The sequence below is a fragment of the Corvus hawaiiensis genome, chromosome 2 (genome assembly GCF_020740725.1).
Source record: "Corvus hawaiiensis isolate bCorHaw1 chromosome 2, bCorHaw1.pri.cur, whole genome shotgun sequence".
NCBI lineage: Eukaryota > Metazoa > Chordata > Aves > Passeriformes > Corvidae > Corvus > Corvus hawaiiensis.
Genome location: NC_063214.1, coordinates 118,482,349 through 118,495,407, shown reverse-complemented (window position 1 = coordinate 118,495,407; position 13,059 = coordinate 118,482,349). Strand labels below are relative to the sequence as shown.

Sequence of the window (13,059 nt, the reverse complement as noted above, 5' to 3'; positions counted from 1 at the left end):
GCTGTTGAAGTGGGAGAAGCTGTGCCCACCTCAGAATAGCCATGGGGAATAATCTAAGGGGTTAGCCTCCGGGATAGTTCAGGGCATAGTCTGTGAGACAGACTGCAATACAGCCTAGAGGACAGTGGAGTGGGTAGTGGGGTATGGGATAGGCTGTAGCACAGCTGAGGGGACAGCCCAACAGGATAGCCCCTGGATACCCCTGCAGTGGCAAGGGCTCTCTCCTGAAAGGCTTCCAGTGCCTGCTCCAAGCCAGCAGAGGAAGGATGTGAAGCAAAGGCTTGCACTTCCCAAAAGAACCACCTTGCTGCTGGCTCTGGGAACTTTACAAGTACCACCATCTTCAGCCTGAAAGGTCAGCCTGGCTCAGACTCCCAGGCGGCTCCGGGATCCACTCAGCCCTCCGGCCCCTAGAAATCCCCTTTGGAGAGCAGCAGAGCCCTGTCTGCATTTGCAGGGGCAGCCAGGGACAAACAACAGCCAAGGACAAACCACAGGCAAGGACAAGCCACAGCCAAGCCCCTTGGCCTCTGCTGGGGTCAGCTGTGTCTCGCTCTGGCTGCAGCGAGGGCTTGGGGTGGGCAGGGTGAGCAGCCCTGACCCCCTGCCCCATATCCTGCTCCCCCAGCCTGCAGCACAGAAGAGGCCAGGAAATGCTTTTGCAGCCCCTCCGTGAAAAGCCGCAGAAAATCCAGAGAGTTAAAGCTGGCAGGACGGGCTGTGTCCCGGCTATCCCGGCTCGCAGCCCATGGAGCAGCCGCCTCTCCGCTGGCTCCAGGTCCGTCCCCGCCGTGGCCGAGCCTCGCCCGCCGCCGCTCCGGCTCCCCGGGCGCTGCAGCGCAGCCCAGCCCAGGCACGGCAGATGGCATTCGGCATCTGCTCCCCGAACACACCGCCGGGGCTTCGCTCCCTCCTGCTCTCCTCACGGGAGACGCCTTTGCCAGGAGACTTCACGTTCCCCTAAATAACAAATTCCTTCACTCCGGGGGTGGCACGGATGGCGGTGGGCGAGAGCATGGGCTCTATGCTTTCTTCGTGCTTCTGGAACTCACAGGGGGGAAAAAGCTGCTGCTTTTTTCCTTCTGTCCTTGTAATGATAACGGGAGGGATGTGGGAATTGAGCTGCTGAGTTTGGATTGAGACGGTCCAAGCCCCGGCTGGCAGTGGGTGTCTGAAAGGACACTTCCAGCACAGGGCACTCCCAGACGGGAGCCTGTCACATCGCTTGCACTGTGCAAGCAGCTCACCAGGAGAGGCACTAATTAATAATTACGGTCGTATTTCAGCGTAAAATCAAATGACATCTCTCGCCACCCCGATGAAGGAGGTTTTTCCTCCTCCACAGCCCCCCCGAGGGATAAATGCCACTTGATCTTGTGCATAACAGGAGCTGGTCAGTCTCAGGGTCAGAGCCCCAATGCGGATTCCCAGCAGCTCTCAGCCTTAAAGCCAAGAGGGATTGTTGCTATGGGAATGGAGAGGGGGCTTGCAGGCAGCATCTGGAGCCTGTGACTTTCCCTGTCCGAAGCAGCTGGATTTGGAGGGAAGCAGAACTAAAAGGAGGTGGCAGAGACAGAGGCACAGCAAAATGCATGCACGTTAGAGGAGGGACCTTCCCAGAATGAGAGTACAGTGGGATACAGAAGAGCGGGGACACCAAACTGTCAGGCAGCGGTGGCTCGGCTGGGTAGGATAAACCTGATTTTCTGCTCTGTTTGACACTGAAAACAAGTCCGGTGAGAGCCCAGCTGTAGCAAGATGGGATCTGCCTCCTCGACTTACCGGCCCAAATGTATTTATTTGGATATTGATGGAAGAATTCAAAAGGTACTTTCGCTGTTTTTTCACCAAGTGGCGTCTCCGGACGCGGCGGCGGCTGCGGGCGGTGTTTGCTGCGCGACCGATCCTGCACCGCGAGGCAGACGCGCACCCAGGGGGCTCCAAACCCTTTTTGAGGGGAAAGGGGGGGGATCCCGCGTGCCTTCTGCTTTGTACACGGATGTTTATTGAAAGGGGAAGGGGAGGCTGGCAGAGGGGAGGGCTGGGCGCTGCCAGCACTAACTCGCTGCCAGCTCTCCCTGCCGGCGCGGGGATCCTCGGTTTCGCAGCCGTGTTGGCTTCCACTCCCCGAGCGGCGTCGCGCCGTGTTTACAAAGTTTAGCCTGTGGCGAGGTTTCCCCCCCAGGCCGTGGGAGCAGGGAAGCTCAGCGTGCCGAGCTCCCTGGACAGTGCCTGCCGGAGGGTTCTGGCCATGGGCATCTCCCTCCGGCCGAGCTGAAGGTCAGGCAGGTGCCCGGCTCTTTGTGCGATGCCGCTGCATCGCCGGCGGCTGCGGGGTCCCCGCCGCCTCTGCCAAAGTTGCTCGTAAACGCCGATAATTAAAACTTTCGCTGCCATTCGCCTGCCTTGTTTGGTTAAGCACGGTTCATAGCGCAGGGAGAGCTGCGGGACAGACGTGTCCTGGCTAAAAGGGAGAGCTCGCACTCTGTCGAGCTGACAGCCCACTGCTTTTAAACAGAAGCAATGCCGACGCGTTTCTGCAAGTCTTTTTTCCCCTTCTCTTTGTCAGCAGTTCTTTGGCCGCAAACCAAGTGCCTTTTCTGTAACAGAGAGCTGCTGCGAGGCTCCAGAGCAAGTAAACTCTGATTTGCAAAATTCACATCTCTCTCGTCTTGCTGCTCTAAATTTGCTTTTCACCCAGCCTCGCCTTTTGTTTCTTCTTTGTAAAGAAACAGCAAAGATACCCTGCCCCTTCCCTCCCCTCTGCTGTGTGAGCGACCGCAGAGGCGAGGTAGATGGACAGCTGATACTCACGGTCCCATCCCACCACACACGCCTCCAATCCCCTCCACCACTGCCCTGGAGACCCACGGCAACAAGACCTTGTGTGTCCTCGGGAACAAGACCTTGGAGAATCCAGATCTGTGCCGGATTCCCCAGAGAAGGCTGCTCCTCTTGATCCATCTTAGACGTAGCTTAGTGGTGATGATGGTCCCTCTGCTGCCGTGAGATCGTCCGTGCCGGCTCTGCTGAGCTGAGGGCACCGATTCTCTTTTGCCAGGGTTTAATAAATTGGTTGCCTGGTGGCCCCCCGAAGCATGGATTGTACGGAGCCCCTGGTACCAGTACAGTTCAGTACAAGAATGTTTTGGCATTTCGAAAGGGTGTGTTTCCATAGATGTCGGTAATGCACAGTGTCTGTCATCTATGCTGGATTAAAAAAAAAAATACAGCATTTCTCCAAACAGCCTCTGGAGAGTACTTTTAACACTAAAGGCACAGGAGAGGCACAGTCACATGAGCAAGAAAATGCGAACTCAGGCAGCATTAAGGGGGTTTAAGCTCGATAAAAGTTATCTGCTTCCTTTGTCAGATGTAAAATTCCGCCTGTGTAATGTTTGGAAGGATTCCTGAAATAAAAATGCCGTGTAAATGGGGTTCACCCAGCGGTAAGCAGGGCATATCTCAGATTCTCCTGCCTTCTCAGTAAAATCATTGGAAAGAAGCAGAAGGGAGAGGAAAAAATAAAAGCAACATCCCTTAATCTTCCAAGGAATGCGGCATTGGAGGCTTCTAAAGGGAACTCATTAAATCAATGCTAAGCTTCTTGTCAGCCAGTAACGAGGTACGAGCTTCATTATAGCAGCACTTGTTGAGTTTGAAAGGGCTCAGCTCCAACTCGGACTGGCCCTGCTGGGCAGCGTGCAATGGGACTGGGCATCCCACTCCAGCACTCCTTGTGGTGGAAACTGTTCAGAGGCAATTTTTTTGTTTCCATGGCCTCATCCTGAATTTCCACCGGTGCAGCCACAGGGTGTGCTGTTGACTTTGGGAGAAGTTGCTTCACCTCTGCGCCGGGGTAAAGGAAGGGACAAACCTGGCCCAGGGAGCCGCACGCCGCCTCCCCTGGGACCCTGCGCCCTTCAGATGAGCACTGGAAAGTGCTCTGCAGCAGGAGAGTGGAATTAAACTAAGTAGGTTGTGTGTTGGCAGGTCCAGAGGGGCACAGGAGGGAGGGCAGAGGGACGTGGTGGTTACGAAAGAGGAGTTGGCTGGCTTTGAAATCCTTCCCAGGAGTTATAAAAAGAAAGGAGGCACCATCAGCCCGGGTTGAAAGCAGGACCACGCCGGTGCCAGCACGTCCCAGAGGAAGGGCTGAGGTCCATATCTGTGTCTCACAATATCCTTCTGGACAAAATGTCCAGCCCATAGCTGGATAACCGTGGAGTGATGGATGAGCAACTGGCTCACAGGTCAGGCACAAAGGGTTGTAGTGCATGGGGTGACATCAGGCTGGTGTCCCGTCACCGGTGGGGTTCTGGAGGGCTCCTGTGCTCTTCCACACCCTCATTAACAACCTGGACACAGTACTCTAATGAATACAAAGTAAGTTTGCCAATGACACTAAATTGGGAGGAGCTGTTGACTCCCTCGAGGGCAGAAAGGCCCTGCAGAGAGACTTTCACAAATCTGAGGGCTGGGCAATCACCACCTGTCTGAAGTTCAAAAAAGAGAAAATAAAGGATTCTGCACCTGGGATGGGGCAACCCTGGCTGTGTGCATAGACTGGGGAATGAGATGCTGGAGAACAGTGCCCAAGAAAGGGACCTGGGGGTCTATGGCAAGTTGAATATGAGCCAGCAGTGCCCTGGCAGCCAGGAGGAACATCCATGTCTGATGGGCATCAGGCACAGCATGGCCAGCTGGGCAAGGGAGGGGATTGTCCTGCTCTGCTCTGGGCTGAGGTGGCTTCACCTCAAGTCCTGGAGGCAGTTTTGGGTGCCACAAGATAAGAAAGACATTAAACTATTACAAAGCTTCCAAAGGAGGGCAACGGAGATGATGAAGGGTCTGGAGGGGAAGCTGTGTGAGGAGCAGCTGAGGTCACTCGGTCTGTTCAGCCTGGAGAAGAGGGGACTGAGGTAAACTGACCTTCCAGAGCCACAGCCAGGCACAAAATTGTCTTCACCAAAGCTGACCACAGGGCTGGGCTCTCCTCCAGTGGGCAGAGTTGACTGAACACCTCTCCATGCTGGGGCAGCTTTGGGAGGGACCTGAGGTGGGCCCCCCAGCCCAGCAGACTCCACCAGTGGTACCCCCAAGCTGGCAGAGGTATGGTCATGCAGGGGCTGTGGGAGGGGAAGATAAAAGGCTTTGTGGGATTACAGCCACACTCCAGATCCAGGGCTCTGCACAAACCAGCTTCAAAGAGGTCACTTGTTCTGGGAGCTGAGTGAAAAATGAAATTCCAGTGTCACGCTCTTGCTATCCAGCACCCTCACAAAGGCATGCACACCTGGGGGAAAGAAGTGCTGCTTGGTTTATTTATTTCTAAAGGACCTTCTCAGCCAGCAGTGCATTACCTGCTTGCCTGGACACACACCTCCCTCTGCACTTCTCACGAGCACCTGGGGCTGAGCACAGCAGGGAAGGGAAACACATCCATGTGCCAGCCTTGCCACAGCCTGCTCTGCTGCCAGCCACAGGAGAGGATGGCAGGACAAGGGGAAGCCATGGCTGTATTCCATGTAGGATAAGGTGATCTCCACAAACCACCACGGACTGGGATTTCTCCTGATTCCTGGAGTGCCACTAGATGGGGTCAAGCACCCAAACCCCCAACATCAGTGGGGAGAGGCCAAACTCAAGCCAGATCTGGAGTCTTATTTTCCTTCACGCTGTTATTAACCCTTTGGCTGTGTTTTGAAGAAAAATTCCTATTGAGTCTGTTTTGAATTAAAAATCCACCAGGAAAAGAAAAAACGTTCCCCAGCTCATGCCCAATCTTTTTTTCCATGGAGAAACTACTGGGAACATTTTCTTTTGACCTTTGAGATTTAAATGGTAGCAGAGCGGAACCAGCCAGCGGCCTTATTCCCAGCTGGGTGGCTTCACAGCTCTCCTTTTCAAATGTCAGAGGGTAGTGGCTTTCCTTGCAGAGTTTTAAGGAGTTCCTCTGAGAAAAATGCTGATTTCAAGAGGATTTGTGTTTCCAGTGTCTTAATCAACATCGTATTTGTAACAAATACGGAAAATCAGAGGGCTACAGAGCCTGAAGTAACTGGAAAAAAAGGACTGTTGCCTTTGTCAAGGATTCTATGAAATCACTCAGTGGTATTTTCCTCCTCTTCAGAAAGCAAGTAAAGAATTTTGGAGTCATTTTGCTGGTGTACTGAGTCATTCTGGATGTTAAACAGAAAATTTGCCCTTTTTTTTTTTTTTGCCTCAAAGAAATGCATAGAGTTCAAGCTTTCTGGGTGTCTACTGACCTGACCTGTGTTGCAGGACTCTGAGCCATCCACAGCCATTGCTCCTCTTGGCCCGAGGTCCCCAACAAACAGGACAAGGCTCAGACTGAGCTCTGGTGCCGTGGTTGTTGCACCGAAACATCAGCGTGCAGGAATCGCTTCTGTCATGTGAGTTTTCTTTTCAATTAGAGCAGCAGCATCTGTGGTAGAAATGCCCAGATTCTAGCAAAGCCAGATTTTTCCAAGGCTCACCAGGCTATTTTTAACCTGCAAAACTGGATTCAGATGAAAAACAAAACACAGCAGAAAAAATAATGGTGTGATGGTCCCTTCAAGGCGATGAAGGATTTTTGCATCCCGATGACTCTTTCAGCACAGCAAGGCAAGCCTGTGGACCCCATCCTGTGTCTGTTTGGACTGAGGATTTAGGGGAACACCCTTTCAGCTGCTAAACACCAAAGGGGTGCACAGGGTGGGTGTTCATGGCAGTCAGGACATGGACACCTCTGAGGGCTGCTCTGTGACACATCCTGCTTTAGCACGGTGAGGCATAAGAATGTTTTTGTGGGATCAAGGCCGTTTTCTTAGTGCTGGCAGATCTCTGTGGGTGTGGGAGGGTACAAAGTGGCACAGCCTGAGTCTGGCCAGTGGTCTTGGCTAACCTTGGCTTTCTCACTCCAGCTGGCCCTGGTAAACTCGAGGTGGCTGCTTGTTCTTGTAAAGCGGCACGAAATGAACAGCAGGTTCCTTGGACTCTGTCACATTCCAGCTCGTAAACATTTTAAGAAGTAAAAATGGCTTCAAACCACACTTTTAAAAAAGTGAAAGATAATGTCACACATGGGCCTCTCTCTCCCCTAAGCTCCCTTCTCCTTCCTTCCCAGTGGGGGCTCCTCAGAGCGTTTAGGGGACCAAACCATAATCCCAGCACAGCTCTGTAATTCCAGCACAAAACTCTTCCACACCCATCACCCAGCAAGGCTCGATTACTGCTGTTTATCTTTGTGAAGTCACACTCGGTCTATTATATTTGTTACAATTGATGTTCTCACTAGTCCAGACGCGGTGTAACTTTAACACTCTCAGTCTAACACTTTCCTCATAGGTAACTCTGGTGTTACCTACGGGTTCAGACCAGCCAAATGTAGCTTATTCTTCTCATATACAACTCTTCTGGGTCAGCACAAACAAGGCAAAATCATTCTGTTTCTAGAACCTTCCTTGGGAACTTTCCTATACAGATTCAAGTCAGCCTTTTGCTGGTCTCTCCCCAAACTTGCTTTTCCTCACTCCATTAATTAACATTTTCCCTCTAACAGTCCTCTATTACTAAGCCAGTTCCAATGTCAGACTTTAATCGTGTGAGCAGTTTTGGAACAAGCAGCTTCACTCACAGCTACTGAGAACATTTGGTGCTAAAGCATCCCTATTTTCCAATTTACAGAACATTTCAAGCCTCATGCATTTGTGTGCTGCAGGGTTAATTGCACTTAGTACTCCATTAGCAGCAATTGTGTGCCCTTCGTGTGTTAAGAAAAGCCAGAATAGAGACATTTGTGTTATTTGTCAAAGGTTGAAATACTTATATGAAATGTTTTTATTTCTGCTGCAGAAGATAGGAAACTTTCTGCCTGGCCCCTCACAATCAGCCTTGCTGGTTCCTGGTTGTGTTCTGCCATTAATAATTAGTAATGACAGATGGAGTATCTGCAATATGTCCTTTGGTATAGTCAGTAGGTTGCATGAGTCTCTCTTGAATGTAATGTCCCTTTTTCTACGAGCCCCAATGACTCTAAAAATTACTGAGATCCTTCTTTGCTCATAGTGCAAGAGCCAACCTCTGCCATGCTGCCCCTCTCAGTGGACAATCTCCAGGACTGCTCACACATCTATGAGTGCATCGTAGACGTTTTTCTTTCCTAAAAAGAGGAAAATCTCTTTTCCCACAGCTCTCTTTTCAGGGATATTACAGGGGTGGGAATTGCGACTTACCACATGCCACATGCCTCGGGATCCTGGTACATCAGCTCTGTCTGGCAGCTCCTGTTTCTTAATTTAGGGCACTGAATATGATTAGGAAGCGAACGGGATTCACCCCGTTCACAGACATCCCGAAGTGAGTGATGACTGCTCCAGGAGAGTCCTGCAGGGTCCCCTGTAGTCACTGGGGAGGCGGGTGGCATCTCCAGGGGATGATTCATCCCATCCCAAGGTGGGTTTTGGAGACATGTGGGCTAATTTGGATTGTCCTCCTTTCCTGCTGGTGACAGAGGGCAGCTGGCAGAGAGGCACCCGAGAGATGCTGAGCCTGTGGATGGTTAAATTACATCAGACAAGCCCCACATGTCCATTTCGTGTTGAAATGAGCATTGTCGAGCCACGTCCCTGCCCAAAGCTGAGTGTGAATCAGCAGGATTACAGAGCTCTGGCTTTTGGGATAAAGTATCTGCCACGTTCCTCATCCTCTAACAGAGGTGCTGTTTGAAGAGCTCGGGGGAGTTTTCATTTTTGCTCAGACCCTCAGCTGAGGGCTCTCGTGTTTTCTTCCCCACACATGGACAAGCACACATGCACTCGTTTTCTGGTCTTCTCTTAGAGAAGCTCCCACTGCATCAAACAGATGGCAACTCTGGCAGACTATTTTTAATGCTGCCTAACATTTGAGGCTCAGATAAATGAGTGGTTTTCTGAATATCAGCTGTTAATTAGTGCAAGAAATAAAAAAGGAAATGGAGAGTTTGGGTATAGTTGGGCTGATGCTATGTTTGTATCTGAGTTCAAAGAATGAGAAAGCTGGAATGTTTTGAAATATGGGATTTTAGGTAAAGCTTCTTTTGGATATTGGGGACTATAACAGAGAGGTCATTTATTGATATTTTTTGAGGAAGACCTATTTGCTTACACATCTAGAAATACGAATTCCTTCCAGTGATTCCTACAGAGGATACCTAAAACTTCTGGATCCTCCTTCATTTTTGTATGGACAACAAAGACCACTGGAGAGACAGGGAAAATCACAGTGAAAAATTTCACATCGACCTTCTGCCTTAATAGTTCAGAAATCCACTGTGAAAGCTGCTCTTGCAGAAGGAGCAGCAATTTTCACAGGCCATGCAAGATACATAACTGAGTTTTACTAGAATCCTTTCTGACGCACTGTACCCCAATCTCATTAGTGAAAGATTGTAATTTAGGTTGTTTAAACTCTGCAGTTTCAGCCTTGACTTTGAACATTGCTCACTGAGCTGAATGAAAGACATGACCAAGTGCTAAAGTATTGAAGACAGCAGGTTGAAACCAGAAAAAAAAGAAGTAGAACTGGAAACTGGGGATCCACTGGCTTCAAAAATATTTTTGCATTATTTATTTAGGAATTTTACTTGGGTAAAATAAAAATAATCAAATAGAAGTTAAATTCTTGGAAGAAAACCCAGTTATAGACAGCAGATCAGAACACGGTAATGTTCTGACCAAGGTTTGCTGTTTACAGAGGGGATTAGCTGTTCTGAGGATCAAATATAGAACAGAAATTGGATTTGTAAGCTGTGTTTTTACCCATCTTATCTGAAAGCAAAATATAATATGATTAGTTGTAAACTGGTAGGCTGCAGAGTCTGTGCACAATGGTCCTTTAGCAAAATCTCCATCACAGTCCTTAATCTCTCCTCTCCAAGTAGGAAAGCCAGCCCAGAGCACCAGGGCTCTTAATCCCTGCTCTTCCTGAGAGGGGTTTTTAAATCCTTGTTCCTGGACCAGAGGTGGATGCTGTGGATTAAGAGACAATGGCTCCTTATTTCAGAAGAAAATGTTTCAAAAACATGCAGAACTGTTTCCAGGAAAGAAATCAGTGCCACAGAAGTGAGGGCCAGGTCAGGAACCAGGCATCCCCACTGAGCCGTGCTGTCCTACTTTGCAGTCCCTGCATGCCTCATCAAAATGTTATTTCCACTCCAAAAAGCCTCAGTTATTATTCATTCTGCTTTTCCCCCATTTACGTCACATTGCTTTCCAAGGCAGAGAGAACATTCCCCACCTAAATTGAATGGCTGCTCCTTGGTTTGATGGAAACTCCTTGACACAAACAAGTTAAACATTCAGAGAAGGCTGCTTTTCCTGTCTTTTTTTTTTTTTTCTACAAGTGGTAGAATCACAGAATTGGGTTGGAAGGGATCTTTAAGGGTTTAGTTCAATCCCCTGCAATGAGCAGGGTAATTTTCAAATTCATCAGGTTCCTCAGAGACCCATCCAGGCTGGCCTTGAATGTTCCCAGGGATGGGCCACCCTCTGTCTCAGAGGTTTTGATAACAACAGCAAGGACAGAAATATGAAATCATGTTAACTCTCATGGAAAAAAAAAAAAAAACCTGTTTGCAGATGCTGCATGACTTTTCAGGAATACAGCCTTTTCCTCCTGGCACAAATCCAAGGGCCATTTTCTTCATGGCATTTAGACATCAATCTGCAAGCTGAAGCAGAGGCCTCTGTTTCCCTTTCCCTCATGGTTTGTAACTGCTGTGACTCTGCTCAGACATGGTTTGGGCTCTGCTTTCAGAAATGACACTGACAACTGATGTCTTGTATTGACTGGTCGTGCAGGAGGCTTTCGTGCCACCACACAATATCAGAGTCCCTGTATCCTCTCTTTCTTCATCCCTGGAGGTTCCTCCCAGGATTTTTTGGGCTGACTTGCATGACTGTGCACTTTTTTGATGTTTATTACGAGGAAACCTGGAATTTCATTACAGGAAGCCCTATACATGCATGACCTTAGCCCACAGCCCCAGTTGTAGGAAATGCCGTGGTCTCCTGACTTTGGCCTCTGTTATGCAAGGTCTCAATCTTCTCCTAAGCAGGGAGATGTTCCAGCACCAGGCATCAATGCAGGGGATGAAGTGCTGGGAGACACATCTCAGCAGTGGCTTCTCACCCACAGGGACCTAAGCAAGGTGACTATGGGTCAGAGACAGCTGAGACAGACCTGAAGGGAGATGAAATTTGTGGATCAGACCCACAGACAGTGCCAGAAATGTATGATCATGGGGAGCCAGGCTGAGCAGCAAAGACTTTGGGACACCAGCCCAAGCAGGGACATCTGCACAGGGCTGGGTGAGATGTTCTGTCCTGCAGCCAGTACCAGCAGGGCTGCCTGTGCTCAAAGGTGCAGGTCAACCTCTGCAGGTCACGGGAGAACCCACGTGCCCCACATGGCCCAAGTGTGGCCACCAGCCAAGTGTCCCCACATTGCCTTCCTGCTGCTGATGCCCCCCCAGTGATAATGGACTCTGGGCAAATAGGATTCCAATACTGTGCTGGAGCCATCAATAGTACTCAGTGCTGTCCTCCCATCCCCTAAAACACATTCCAGTTGTGTTCCACCAGCACAACTGGCATCGACTTCGCTGGGAACACAAACCTGTGGACAAGAACAGGAAAAATTGCACATTGCTACGGAATATCTGAGGCTGGCTGCTGTGTTTTAGAGCAGAAGGGAGATGCTCAGAAAAGCTCAGCAAGCTGCAATAGAAGGAAACTTTATTAGCATGTGCTTTTTGATTAAAAAAAAAACCAAACAACCAGCTGAGGACAAGCATCCTGAGATGAGTACGAAGCTGCAGTGGGTGATTCACAAACCCAGTTTTAGCAAACCTAAGTAAAAATGCCAAGTATGGAAAACTAAGAGGCATGTATAGAGATAGCTCATGGTCTAGTATCACAGCCTTTGTTTCACTTCCCACTCTTTCACTACTGCATGGAGTAAAAGGAAACATTAAAATTCAGCCTCAGTGCGTTGAAAGCTCCTACTGCTCTCTGTGAGTCAGGCCAACTTTCTTACCTTTAATGTTCATTAATAACCTTTTTTATCTTGTCCTCTCTTGTCTGTCCTGGTCAATAATAATTGATTTCCAGAATAAGAAACCTCAATACCTGAAATAGCACTCCTGGCACATCACAAGCCTTCACCCTCTGTTCAGCCACAATTAACATCATCTGCCCAGCTCCTGCATGTACCAGTTGTTGTACTCTCCAATACTCTGCCAGCCAATTTTAGCAGCTATCATTCTGTCAGGATGCTGGGTTCTGCTGGGAGCAAGATTTCAGCCCTCTCTGAACTCCATTGGCTATTTTTTATTGCTTTGATTGCTTCTGTGCTTTAATAACCAAGGGTCAATCACTGGGCAACAGAGACTTTTAAAACACACCCATTTCCCCAGCAGCAGTTACCACCTGCCTCAGCAATCAAGTGCCTGCAAGTTTTATGAAGATATTGCCTGGAGTAATTTCATCTGGGGCAAAAACACAGGGTGTGAGTGTAGGTGTGGGTCACACCCACCTCTTGAAGTGACCACTATCGTCCTCTCCTTTGCCACAAAACCCCTGATGCTTTGCTCAAGAGTAAGAAGGCTCCTCACCACCGGTGAAAACTGAAGGTTGGAGCTTTGCTGAGGTGCCCATGCACCTCCAGAGCAAACCAGCCTGGCCAGGGCTTGCTGTGCTGTCCAGACTATCCTGGTACTTCAGTCTCTCCCTGCCCTGACCTCTGAGCAGGCGTTAGCAGCAGAGCATCCCCTGGGAACTTCCATGGCTTCCCCATTTCCAGTGGCAGAGGTGTGGCTGGCACCGTGTGGCACCTCCAGGTGAGGGATTTCCCCTGGAGCCTGAAAGGCACCGTGGAGGAGGCGCAGGGGAGCCGTGTCACACCAATGCTGGGACAGTTTAGGAATCAAAGCACTTGAAAGTCAGGGCTGACAAAGTGAGGCTGAAGGCTTAATGACCTCCTGGCACCTACATGTTTCAGAGGAGTCATTAATTA

At 49.7% G+C, this 13,059-nt stretch overlaps 1 protein-coding gene across 1 annotated transcript in view; it reads left to right on the top strand.

Moving 5' to 3' along the window:
- Positions 1 to 1,387: 1,387 nt before the first annotated feature.
- The window catches only part of PDE9A (phosphodiesterase 9A), a 49,476-nt gene continuing 37,804 nt past the window's right edge, over positions 1,388 to 13,059 (top strand). Inside the window, exon 1 of the mRNA XM_048290349.1 lies at positions 1,388 to 1,827. Within this exon, the coding sequence (XP_048146306.1) occupies positions 1,759 to 1,827 (69 nt within the window). The 5' untranslated portion in view covers positions 1,388 to 1,758. The remainder of the gene's footprint in view (positions 1,828 to 13,059) is intronic.